The 13364-nt window shown below is 46.1% G+C and overlaps 1 protein-coding gene across 1 annotated transcript in view; it reads left to right on the forward strand.

The window, feature by feature from the left end:
* KIAA1549L (KIAA1549 like) overlaps positions 1-13364 on the forward strand; it is a gene marked incomplete at its 5' end in the record, with an annotated part of 98784 nt that overhangs the window by 31045 nt on the left and 54375 nt on the right. Inside the window, 6 exons of the mRNA XM_082761379.1 lie at positions 4910-5242; positions 8069-8683; positions 9689-9801; positions 11564-11783; positions 12502-12635; positions 13192-13354. Of these exons, the coding sequence (XP_082617505.1) occupies positions 4910-5242; positions 8069-8683; positions 9689-9801; positions 11564-11783; positions 12502-12635; positions 13192-13354 (1578 nt within the window). The remainder of the gene's footprint in view (positions 1-4909; positions 5243-8068; positions 8684-9688; positions 9802-11563; positions 11784-12501; positions 12636-13191; positions 13355-13364) is intronic.

The following is a 13364-nucleotide window of genomic DNA, read 5'->3' on the forward strand; positions in this document are numbered from 1 at the left end:
GCAGAGCATTCACCTCTTTATCCTTGCTTACCTTCAGGCCACAGGCGGTGGAAGGAGCTTGGGAGTAGCAGGAGACACGGTGGGAACCTCTGTCCTTGGGCTGATCCTGTAGTTGGGGCACCTCCAGGACTGAAAGGTGGTCAGAATCTTAAGGGAAGATTCCTGAAGGAAGCTTAGCTGCTCTACGTTACGAAGTTTCTATTGCAAAGCTCTGAAATTAAAGAAATAAGTTAAAGTGGAGCAGTTTTAGGGCGTTTGGGTCGCAGGCTGTGTGATGCCACGAAAGGTGCAGTAGCTGATTTGCAACTTCTTGGTCTCATTTTCGGAGTTCTGATGACATTGTTCAGGGATACATAATTTAAAAGAAAAATCGAAGGTTAATCTTGAAAATATACTCATAAAGTATACTTCTGAAAACAGCAGTTCAAATGAAAATTGATTTTGCAGCTCGTTTCCAGTGATAGCTTGGAGTTTGGGTGAGAGGCTGTGTTGTGACTGTCCAGGTACAGCCACACGATGCTCAGTTTCAGGCCAGTGCTTCTGCTACACACGTGGATCAAGTACAACCGGTGCTGTGATGGTCAACACTTCTTGGATTTCGTTTTCTTCTCCCAAACAGCCTTTGATCTGTAACGTGGAGCGAGCCAAGCGCTTCTGCTCCTCGGCTTGCTGATCCGCGGGGCGAGCAGCCTGCGGAGGGGCACAAAGCTCACCCAACAGTGGCAGCAACTCGAGGCGATCCTGCAGCTCTCCCTGGGGGCCAGGACTCTGCGTCTGCACACCGGTGTTGGGGGGTCTCTGCTTGGACTTCTGCTGCTGGGGGGAGGGCCCCACTCTGCTCACGGCTTCAGAAGTGGCGTGCAGAAGATGCTCGTGAAGGTGCGTCTGGGTTGGTGAGCAGAAAGCCTCCTGGCTCCAGGGAATGCTCTCGATTACCCAACCAGGCTGTCAAAATACATCCTAGTGTATAATTTGCTGCGCAGTTCAACCTTTTGAAAGCGTTGTCGCTCTTTTTCAAAGTTCTGGAGATGATGATGTGTGGTTTTGTTACAAGAATAACACACGAGGCTTTTACCAGCAGTTCTTTCAGTACCTTCAGGCTTCTCTCCTGTTTGATTTCTGAGGCAGGGTTAAACTCTAAGCTTTGGTAAAGGAGTATATGGTTAAGAAAAGGCCTTTTTGTTGCATGCAATGAGAGCTGTGCTGTCTTTGACTTGTAGCTAGTGGTGAAAAGCTGTGCCGAGTCCACATTTCCCCTACTTTGCTTTGCTCCCCAAGAATTGCAACAGTCCAGTTTCCTACATTGCTCACGAAATCATTCATTACGCTGATGGCGTGCGTGTAAACCTCCCTGAACAGGTGCGTATTCTTCCCAAAAGCCTGGACAAACGTGTATTTACAAACAAACAGACAGGCAGTGTGCTGATGGTGATGTGTCTTGCCTCCAATCCTGCTGTCGCCCTGTCCCCGCTGCCTGCCGCAGAGGGGACGCGTTTCGCCCCCCGGCAAGGCTGGCACTTGCTGCGAGCGGCAGCCGGCTGTCAGCTCCTGCGGCGAGGCTGATGACAGCCGTGAAGTGTGTGCAGGCTGGGCTCTGCTCTCCCAAACACCAGTGAGCAATGCTGGGTGCAGGACAAGTGTATTCTGCCTCCAAGTCCGTGGGTGAAAGGCTGCCTTGGATGTGAGGCTCCGCGGCCGGCAGATTGCCCGTAGTGCCCCAAAGAAAGTCTGGGTGTGAAGGGGGGGTGCACAAATCTGCCTGAAAGAAGAAATTGTGGAGTCAGCAAAAAAAAAAAAGACGTACCTGCTCCTGTCCTCACAGGAGCTTCGCTGCTGGGGTCCTGCAGGCTTGCCCCGTGCTGGCCAGCCCTGAACAGAGGGTGCGAGATGTCCTACAGGGGCCCTTCCTGGACCTGAATGAAGATGAAACCTGGGGGTGGCGGGGAGCAGGAGGAGTGCTGGGAGTTGTTCCCACGGCTCAGGGATCGCAGCAATGGTGCCACAGCTTGCCAGAGAGAAGAGAGCATCGCAGCTCTGCTCCTGTTCTTCTGCAGAGATCATCCCCCGGGAGAGAATGGTCTTCCTGGGACCTCTGTCCAGAGAAGGGGAATTACTTGTTTTGTAGGCAGCAACAAGCTTCTCGTGTGATCTAGGGGGAACTAACATAACTTTTCCTGTTTATAGATCTTTGGATTCTCGTGGTGTAAGGCAAACAGGAGCTTGGTTTCCAGTGTCAGCAGCACAGGTGCAATTTTCTCTCTTCACATGCTGATTTTTATAGGTATGGCAAATGGACTGGCATTATCCTTGGCTACTGCTTTTACCGGGGGATGTTCGCTTACCAAGTACTTGTCTCCCCGGAAATAATTTACACTGTATGAAGAGCAATGTGCAACTTGGATGTCTGAGGAGCAGAAGATAGATAACAACGGAGACTTCTTTTTCCAGATAAAATTAATACATCATTAATTTTATGTATGCATCACCGTCAACTTCTAGACAGGCACAGAATTGCTTTTCCAATTGCTGTCCCTTTTACCTTAGCAAAACAGGGGTGAAGGAGGGAGCTGATCTTTCTCGTGATCATCTCCACGCTTTTCTTTGGCCCCTGTTGCCCCTTTAGATACAAGGGGGCTCGGTCCCTAATCAGTGACAGCTGTTGTGATGAGGTTAGTGCTAAATGGGCTTTGGGACTGTTGGAGGAGGTGTTCGGTCAGTGGCCTGAAATCTAAACGAGAAGGAGCTGACCCTGGGGCATGGCACCAGCTGCGGGGTGTGGAAGCCATGGCTCGGTGCACAGTATTTGATAAGGGTACGTCGTTGTGGATACCATCCTACCAATTCTCAAGAACAGAATCTATACTTCAGTTTAAGCTCCATGGGAAGATAATTTTGGCTTTGGAGTACTGCACCCAGTTGCTGCCAAGGTACTGAATGCGTGATAGAAGTTTGGGAAAGAGACCGATAGCATCTTTTTGTAAAGGTAGCAGCAAGTAAAATCTGTAGCAGTGGAAAGCCAGTGCTTTATCTTAGTTGCAGAATATGAATAATTCTTTAAACCTCTGTTTACTCAAGGGCTTTAGTTCGTTAATGGGCATAAACAGGAAAATTGCCTTCCCTTTTCAGCACAGCCTTCTGGTCCGGAGGTGGAACAAGGTGGTTTGGGACGCAACAGATCCGGTAATGGCAGCTTCATCAGCTGAGCTACTTCAAAGGAGGTTAAGCTGCAGCTTGCCTCGGGCCTGGTTTTTCCAAGCACAGCATCTAGTTCTCAATTTCAAACATCTGTTGGAACCGACTCGAGTTCAGCCAAATGTGTGGCGTCTTATTTCCTGCCTTCCATAACAGGCTGTCTGACCACAACGAGGAAGGAAAAGCCACCAGAGCTCAGGCTAAGCTCTCGGGTCCCATGAGGGCACACCAGCAGCCAACAATCTGCATTTGGGTTCTGCACTCACTCTTGCATTTTGGTGAAGGAAAGATTTAAAAAAAAAAAAAGTGCCTAGCTTCCCCACAGCCTATACAGCTCTCAATACAGGGATAAAGAGGAAGATCTGTGAATATTTATCTATTTATTCATTGCATTTGCAGAGTGGGAATGCCAAGCTGAGCACGTTAAGTACCTTCAAGCACGTTCCTGTTGCACCCAGGCGCCTGAAGGGGCTTGTCCAGCCAACTGCTTTGGCCTGCGTGCACAGATCACCAGCAGCGTGGCACAAGGGCAGCCCAAGGAAGGAGCACACCTTTAAATAGGTGCAGTGTGACCCATTTTCCTCTCTCATGCCGCGTGGTGCTCAGCTGCCGGCTCCCGTTTGCACGGGCTAATCCCCTCCGCTGCTTGTGGCTCTGCTGCCCGGGCCTGTCGGTGGCTGGAACTGCTGCCCAGCCCGTTTCATAACCGGGTGTTTCAGGGGCTGTCCCTGCTCCCTCTTCCATGCCATTGCGCTGGAGTTATTCATACGTGTGCGGAGGAGGTTGTACCCTCTGTCTATATCCAGATGTGCTGCAGTCAGAGGGCAGGGACTTCATCTCTTTTGTGCCTTCGCTCAGCTGTGTAAGTGGGCATAGCCGGGGGCAGAAGCGAGAGCCAATAGTGGTTTTTGGTCTATTATCTTGGCTGGGGGAGGAGGGAGGATAAAGAACTGACATTTTACTCTTGATTGCATCTTAATCTTTAAATTAGCGAGAATTTGAGATTCCCCAAGCTGTGGTTTTAGAAGAACTGTAATCATTTTAAGAAGACAAAGCCTAGGAACGTTGTGGTGTTGAATGGAGAACAAACTGGTGTTTGAAGCGATGCGTTGTACATCTGCACAGATCAGAAAAGGAATTCAATTTGCTAATTTTGTTTTGGATCTTACCCCCCTTTCCTCATGCTCACCCGTGTTTTGTTTCCTTTCTTTTGTGTCCATAATTGCATGCGTTATTGGAACTGGCAAGCCGAGCACCTCCAGATGCATCCTGCAGGAACCCAGCCAGTGCTGACTCGATTCCCAGATGGGATGGCTTGCCAAGCCAGTGATGCTTGGTGGTCAAAACCCATCCCCTTTCCACTAAACCCGCCTTCTCACAGAATATTTTGACAGGATGATAACCTCAGAAGTTGTCCCAGGCTGAAGAAGGTGCCTCTCAGTAGCTTTTTAAATGCTACAAGTAGCATTTTGAAATAGTCCTGTCTAGAAAGCTAGCCCTATCCTTCTGTCAGGTGAAACACCTTGAGGGATTTATAACCTATCGCTTGGAACCTTTCGCTGTTTTTTTCAGTTTTCTCTGGATGTTTGTCGTTTTGAATAAAAAAGAAGCAACTGCTTTGAGTAAACAATGCGCTTTGTGCTGATTTCTTGCAGCCACATAGCAGTGACTTTTCCTTTCGCAGGACTGCATGCTCATTTTGCTTATTATTTTACAGGTATCAGGCAACAGCGTATCTACATTGCTTCTTCATCAGAATCTTTTCCGAACTGGAGATCTATACTATCACCAACACGGCCTTCCACAGAAACTAAGACTTCCTCAGTAGCTGATATTTCTATGGGGCAGACTTTGGAGAACGCAAACTTGCTTCAGATGATAAAAACAACCCTGACGGGCACACGGACCAGAACTTTGGATCAAAGTCACCTGTCACCCACCCTCTATCAAGGCAGTGGGAACAGTGCATCCCAGGAGCCCGCTGAAGTTTCTGCCGAGTCGTCTCTGAGGTCGTCATCTCAAGATGCAGATGAAACAGCTGGTGAATCAGGTTTGCCTCAACTCAGTATGTTTGCCACATTGTCCACTACACCATCAATGACACATTTGAGTACAGCTGGGCCATTTCAGCTAATGCCATTAGAAACACCCTCCATTTCAAAAGAAAGCACATCAGGACCAGGCATGCTTGCTGCTGTTCCATCACCATCATTTTCTTCATTGGCAATACAGTCACTTCATACCATTAACTTTTCTAAATCAGCTGTACTGGCCTTCAAAGTTCCTTTGTCTGCAGAGCCCGAAAGTTCCTTCAGCACAGATTCAACCAGCTCTCAGGTTAGTGAAAGCAGAAATAGTCTTTTAAGCATGGTCACTGATGGGAATTCTAGTACGGTGAATCAAAGAAAGGGTCCTGAGTTGTTTATGGGTACCATGTCTTTCAATTTCTCTGGATTGTCAACAGTACATTTTACAAAAACAGTGGAAAAAGAGTTTCCTTCAGAAAGGACCTCTTTTTTTATCTGTATACTCAGATACTCCTGTGTCAAAAATACTGTATCAGTCTTACGTGCCAGTAACTTCCAGAAGTGTGTCATGGTTTCCAAATGAAAGTATGCATAATGCATCTCCTACCGGAGTAAGACCTAATAATGAGCCACGTAATTCGCTGTTGATTGACAGAAATAGTGATATCACCCCTCTGTCCTCACCAGTTTTTCAGAATAAAGCAGAGGTTCTTGCATCGTTCTTCCATCCTGTGGGTAGTCCACATACAATGCCCCGAATGAGTCACCTTCAGTCTTCCACAGCACTGACTAATTGCACTACAGGCTCTGCCAGTGCACCTTTTGTGTCCTCAGCTTCCCAGAGCCTGGCTGAGGTCTCCAGCTCAACAGAGAGCATTTTTTCCTGTTTCTTGCCAAAATCACTTATTCCTGATGCAAAGCACGCTCATGATGCAGTGCTGCCAGGATGAGTATTTAGAAGTGAGACAGCTTTCCTTTTTAGAAATGCAACACGCTCCTCTTCAACAAGCACAAGGTCTCCCTTGCTAACTGAGACAAATGAGACCTTTGCTAGGTTAGCACACACAAACAGTCCAAGCACGGCAGCAGCCCGTGAGGGTAGTTTACAACTCCCTCGCTCAGCGGTGGCTCTCAGTCAGACCTTTGCAGAAGACCTCACTAATGGAGCTCATGAATCAAATGGCACGCTGTTGCCAGCTGCTTCTGCACGTGCTCTCCCAAATTCTGACGGCTCTCCCTCAACGAGAACAGGTCAACAGGTTCTCACAAGAGGGGTGACGGCAAAACTGTCCGCAAACTTTAATGCTAATATCGTTCTGCCTTATGGATCTCAGCTTTCCAAAGTTTCTCCAGATAGCCAAATTGGTAAACTCTCCAAAGGATCAAAGACAGCGGGCCCTGTTTTGGACACAGAAATGATTAGCCCTGGTCTAGCTGCAGTGTCATTAATTACTGCCATTAGAGGCCTTTCGAAAACTGAACCTGCTCTGAGGAATACATCTGCTAGTACTGTCTCTGTGACTGCACACCTGCCACCTGCTAATGCAGAAAATCCGGGCATAACTGCACATGAAGACAGAAGCGTGAGAGTACCCACTGTTGTAACCCCACATACAGAATATTCACCACCAAGAGCTTCAGATCAGTCTGATTTTACCTCTGGTCAGGCTCCACATCCAGTTGCTGTGAAGCAGCTCACCTCCGTTGTGCCTTCTGTGCCATCATTTGTTTCCACGACAACAAGGAGAGGCAGCCAGAGCTCATCTTTTTCTGGGATTTCAAGTGCAACCTCTGAGAGTAATTTAGATCCCATCAACGCTCCCGAACTCGCAGCTTCAGCTTTGACATGGACCAAGCCAGTGTTGTTGTCCTCAGATGGCATTAATGTTTCAGTCAAACCAGCAGTAAGAGAAGTTCCTCCAAGCACTTCTCCATTGGAAACTGAGTATCGTGAACTGCATGCAGTTGTTTCAGGCCTGCAAAAGGAAATGAGTACAAATAAGCAACCGCTTTCCTCTGCCCCTGCAGCAACACACACACACACACACATGCAATGTCTAGTCAAAGCGGTTCAAATTTACCCTTCTCTGGAGCAAAAATGAGCAGTGGTTCAGAATTTGATAGAGAGGTGTTTGCACTGAAAACATCCTCTGTCCAGTATTCACCCCTTGCTACCACTTTGCCACTACCCACCACCTTGCAGAAAAAGCATGGAAACATAGCTGAAAACGTTATTAATTTGTTCACCCCTGGGGACAACGCTACCCGTGCACAGGATGAAGCACTGCTCCAGTCACACATGCCTTGTGTTAATGATACAGGCGTTGTCCCCAGCTCTCTAGAATCACAAACAACCAGTGCTGGAAAGATCACTGTGCTCACAAAAACCTTGAGCACAACACCAGTGCTGGCTTTTCACCTCATTGACAACTCAACTCTTTTGGCCAGCTACGAAATCGGTGCTGCCTACGGCGCGCTGCCAGGCAAGGCTGCTCTTCCTGTAACTAAGCCTTTTAGCTCAGCTCTCTTACAGAGTTTTGTTACAGAAGAAGAGGTCAGTTCTGGAAGCTTGCCAGAATTTCTTGATAACCAATTAGAGTCCTCTGGTTATTTGGTTGTGGCCGGTAACATTCCAGCTACATTTAGCGTGGAGGAGTGGGACACAAATGCTCCAAGGCATAGTCTAGTTCCCTTTAGCATATCTAATAAAGCTACCGAGGGCATGCCATTGCACCCCCCTCCCATCAGTCCTCTGCAGTCAGTCATCATAACTTCTGTCCATCCATCACCAACACAGCTAACTGCTGCTTTTTTGTCAACAACCAACTTTACCCATTCTGTCATTACAGTGTTATCTGGAGTGTCTTCTGGTGCACTACCTACAGTAGGAACTTCAGAAGCAAAACCACTAACGAGAAAATCATCTCCAGCTTCACCAGTGCCAGCTTCTTCCTTCTTTTCGCTCGGCACTGCCAACACACCTTTGCCATCTGTGATGGCTTTAAACACTCCAGTAGTGACACTAACAAAAAACAACACTGCCACAAAACTGACCTCAGTCCTGAGCTCGGTAGGAATACATGCAGATCTTCCTTTTGCAACAGGAAACACAGCTGCATCACCTGTGGACATGACAGCTATGTTTATAACCCCTAAAAGTAGCACTGCCATGGCTTCCACGCTCGCACCCACAGCACACATACCACGACAGATAAAAACAACAGCCACTGACAGCCAGAAATTCCCAAGCTCAGAAATCACCAAAACGTCAACCCCGTATCCGCTGACAATTACAGCAGCTTTGACATCTATTACAGCATCAGCGAAAGCCACTAGGCTTCCCCCTACTCGAACGGAAAACACTTCTGCTCCTCCAGAAACAACAGCAGCAGTGGCTTTCGCTAACATGACAGCAGCTCCTCCCCTGGATTGCCGCCTCTCCTGGAACCTTATGGTTAAAACAGGTACGTGGGGCCACTGAGTTTGCTGAAGGGTCTCTGTTTTGTGCCTAATCGTACCGTTGAATGCCAAGTTATTTTCAAACAGATCTTTAAAGTTGTGCAATTCAAAATGGGAGGATTTTGAGCTGTCTGTGTGAACAGCACGACTTCTTATGGCTCTAAGAGTGTTTTTCACAGACAGCTCCTCCTTAATTTTAACAGCTCTAGACTAAGGGGTTCTGGAGAGGTTGCCCAGTCTTCCTATGCGCTCCTTCTGGTGGCATCAGAAGATGCTTGTCTTGAAGATCTGAACAAAGAAGAGTCATAAAAGGGTTTATGAAGCTGTATAAACCTGAATGACACTGAAGGATAATGAAATAAGCAGCTTTTTGATGTAACATGGTTTTAGTAGCCGATAAATACCTGTATCAGTATGACAGTAGATGCAACAATTATTTTTTTTAAGACAGAAGTATTGTATGTGTACATATTGTATGTACACAATATATGATTGAAAATACATCAGCGCAGCTGTAAAACTCTGCAAATAATAAAAGTTAGTGAAACTGTTAATAAACAAAGCGTACAAATAGAGGTAAAGACAGTTGGCAAACTGAAAGCAGTTGTAGCAGTGAAGGACATTTCTTTGTTGAGCTCTGTGAAGCACCTGTCCCTTACAGAGGCCTCCCTGCCTAGCACCAGCTCAGTCCTCTGGGAGTGCTGCAGCAGTCTATCCACAGGCAATCAAGTGTCATCATACCTCGCTCACGTACAGAAAGGCAGCATTGCAAAGCCTTGCTGTTGCTAAAGAAATTGCAGTTGTTTGTGGAACAGTGGGCCATTGTCATGAGAAGAACAGTGACCTTGGGGACGCTGCTGAGCCCCTGCAGTTCTTACTCCCGTTGGAGCTGCTGCAAATCACAGATAGCTTCCTCCGTGATCTTTACCACCCCAACAGAAAAGAATTGAGAAAGCAAACAATAGGATGTTAATGTCTCAAACTAACTCGTAGCTTTTGGTGTTTTGCAGTTCTGTTTCTGAACACAAGGAGGATGATGATCAGCAGGTCCTTCAAGGAGAGCGTGACGAAAGGACTCAACCAAGCGCTGAGACAAGCTTTCAACCAAAATGTCAGCGCTCAGGTAAGCGTGCCTGGCTTGCCTGTGTGATCTCACTGAAACAGCTCTCCCACCAAGAGAAATAATAAACCTTTACACTAAGAGTCAGTGGTGCTTGTGTGGGTGGCTGCAACATTACTGTAAACTGCAAGTTTGGGCGTATTTAATCCCATGGAGACTGTCTGCCTTGGTTTTACCAAGTAGCACCTGGTAACACAGTCCCTCCTGTCAGCATCCGCACCTTATTCCATCACATCCCTAATAAGTGAGTACAAAAAAAATCACATGTTGCTTTTAGGCCTTCTGAATCTGAATGATTTGGCTGTGTCAAAGACAAGTAGCAGGTATCCTGTGGAGAGGTCAGCATTGTAAAGAAGGTGGGGGACTAGATTGTGTCAGGCATTCTGCTTTTGTCTGCTGAGTCTCTGACCTCCCCTCCTGGCTGCTTCCTCACTTGTATGTAATATATAATTATGTCCAAATTAGTTTTGACACGTGGGTGACACCTGCTCTGGGCTCTAAAAATACAAGGACCGTTCCAAAATTTTTTTCGTTTAATTTGACGAAGTAGAAGGGAGAAGTGCAACTTTCTTCTTGATATGTTCCAGGAAACTCCTGCAAACAGCAGTTTCTTCCTCCCCAGCAGTGTAGGAAGGACTCTGGTTTGCAGTCAGGCAAGTGCTGCTGTGCTTAGCAAGATCAATGGCAAGAGCAGGGCTAGTTAATGGGATGTCACTGCTGTCAGTCCACTCCCACTGAAAATGCAGTGCCTGACAAGTCCAATTCCACAGGGATGAAAATCCTGCACAAGGAGAGACTACGTTTTGTTGAAAATAAATGAGGGAGATACGTTTGTCACTTTCTAGCAACGTTGCATGAAGCTCTGCTGCTGAATGTTAGAGCAGGCTGAAGCTGGTTGCTGGGGTACTTTTTGTAAAACACGCTTCTGCTTTTGTTAGGCAGGAGCTTATGCTGAGCCTGAGGCTGTTACACGAGGTGCACTTACCAATAAGGGGGAAAAAAAAATTACTTTTTGCTCACAATAGAGGCCATCAGGTTGACTTTTGTCCCCATGCCCTGTGGCTGCAAGTTTTGGTTAATGTTACAGAGTTTAGGAATTGTACATTCCTGGGTCTCAAAAGCAGCAATAAAAAACTGTCAGATCTGTTCTCTCACTTTCTGCTAAACCTGACAGAGCATTTTTCTAATAGAGGAACCCTGGCTGTAACTTAGTTTGGAGGACAAGTTCCGAGGCTTAAACTCTTTGAAAAATAGAGGTTTTCTATGTGGAGTAAAAATCACCTCGTGTTTTGGCTCACAGTGTGTTTGTTCTTGTGGTCTGTCATTTCTACTCGTCAGTGGTAGCTTAGCCATCTGGGGCACTACAGGATAAGCAGCATAGGGGACTCAGGTGAGACTGAAGAATCAAATATGGGAAACTTTTGGTCTTTCAAACCTAGAACCCCAAACCTGTAATGACAGAAACGTGGACATATTTAGTGAACTTCAGGAATGAAATAGAAGCTGGGTGTTCTCTGAATTCTCTGTATTTTTATACTCAGAAGTAAAAAACATTCTTTTATCTGTACGTGAATGAAGCCTCAGCCTAAATTGGAGATCTGTGAGTTGCCGTGGTAAGCTCCTTGACCAGCTCTGTATGGCACTGATCCTTTAGACGCATGCAAAAAGCCTGCGAGGGAGCTTTATTTGGAATGAGAGGTCCCGTCATATAGCGGTTGAATTGCAAACAAAACGAAAACAAAAATCATTTCCCTGTGTGTTTTAGGTTGAGATCCTGGAGCAATCGAACAACGTGACGGTTGGTTACTACGTTACGCGGGGGAGGCTGGTTTTTATACCAGCTGCTGTAATTGAAAGGCTCATTGCCTACGGGATCAGCAACGCCACGGCAGACGTGAAGCAGCACGTGCTGCATCTTCAGTCCATTGCAACCCTGGCCGCGCCATGGAAGCCGCTCCCTGCGTACCACTTCCAGCTGAAGACAGGTGAGTGAGAGTCTGCCGAGGCTCAGCGTTGTGTGTTTGGTTGGTGGTTCAGTGCAGAAGGGTGATGCTTGTCCTCCCTCTGCTGTCCTGACCCCCTCAGCTTTCCAGCACAACACCACAGCGAGAAGCAGCAGGACAAACTGTGCCTTGGTTTCACCTGCACCATGTCTGTGCTCCCAGTGCCCGCAGGACTGCCAGCAGAGGAGGATGAATGCTGCCTTTCTTTCCTTGCCTTGGCCCTGTAAAACAACATATTCAGTGCAAAGAGACTTCTTGCACGTTCTTATGTATTTATGTGCACATATATATAGCAGTTACATTAAGCATATTTTTCCTAGCACAAACAGAACGAGAAGCAATATTATAATTGATTATGTCTTGTAAGAGCGAGCGACTTGTGAGATTTAAGAGCATAACACGTTTCAGAATGACCTTCACTTACTGCCTGGGTTTGAATGAACCTGTACACAGTAGACTGGTCTTAGCATCTTACGTATCCATACAGAAACAATCTCCACTTGTTTGTGGAGAGTATCCGCTTTAATAATGCAACTTAATGATTATGTTTCTCTTTAATTAGGGCTAGTTTAGAATGGTCTTACACGGCACTGTTCTCACGTGCTTAATCTGCAAACTGGTTGTTTTGCTGTCAGACATCACAGGGGTTATGCATCTAAGAATATTTTGTCTACACACAAATGCTTTGTTCCTTTTCCAGAGCTGCAGTTTGTGGGTCAAACAGACAATATCCAGTCATGCAAATTTGTTCAGACAATGGAGCAACGGTTACAGAGAGCATTTCAGGATGCTGAAAGAAAGGTTTGGAACACCAGCAACAACCTAACAGTTCAGGTACAGTGTTGCACGCTTTGCAAGTGCCTGTTGCTAAAGTCTCTGGGTTATTCTTTGTTATGTGTGTGCTTGTACTTCAACAAAATGTCTTGGATAGCCACCATGGAAATAAGTTTTTGTTTTCATCTGAAATAAGATCATTTTGTTTATTACAGGAAAATTTATAAATGCATGATTTATAGAAAATTATAACTGTTATTTTTGTGAATTTGAATTTTACTTTTTATACATTCTTATCCTTTTAAGAAATAAAGGTTAAGCATTTAAGTGAAATTCAAATAAAAATGAATTGTTAGATATTCTTCCAACTTCATATTTTCAGTGAATGTGCAGGCACTTTTTCTGCCTGTTGCTGTTCTCTAGTAGCTCTGTGTTTGCTGAAGTAGGAAATAAAGTACCACAAACTGTTTTACACAGTAGTGTTGAGTGAGCTGTGTCTGGTCAATCATTCAAGTTAACATCTCCCCGGTTTGTTGTTTGCTCTTTTTACTTTTATTTTTTAAATTTTTACTGAGCTGAACCGTGACTTCACATTGTTTCTTTACCTCTGTTTCAGATTTTGAATACCTCCAATGTCTCCCAAGCTGTCACTCTGTTTTATGTGGTGAGAAATCAAAGCACAACTTTAAATGGCACCACTTCCAGCAACCTTCTTAATCAGCTGTCAGCTGAGCTAGTGGGTTTCTATCTAACCTACCCACCTCTCACCATTGCAGAATGTAAGTATGT

This window comes from Aythya marila (genome assembly GCF_965140915.1).
Source record: "Aythya marila genome assembly, chromosome: 5".
NCBI classification, from domain to species: domain Eukaryota; kingdom Metazoa; phylum Chordata; class Aves; order Anseriformes; family Anatidae; genus Aythya; species Aythya marila.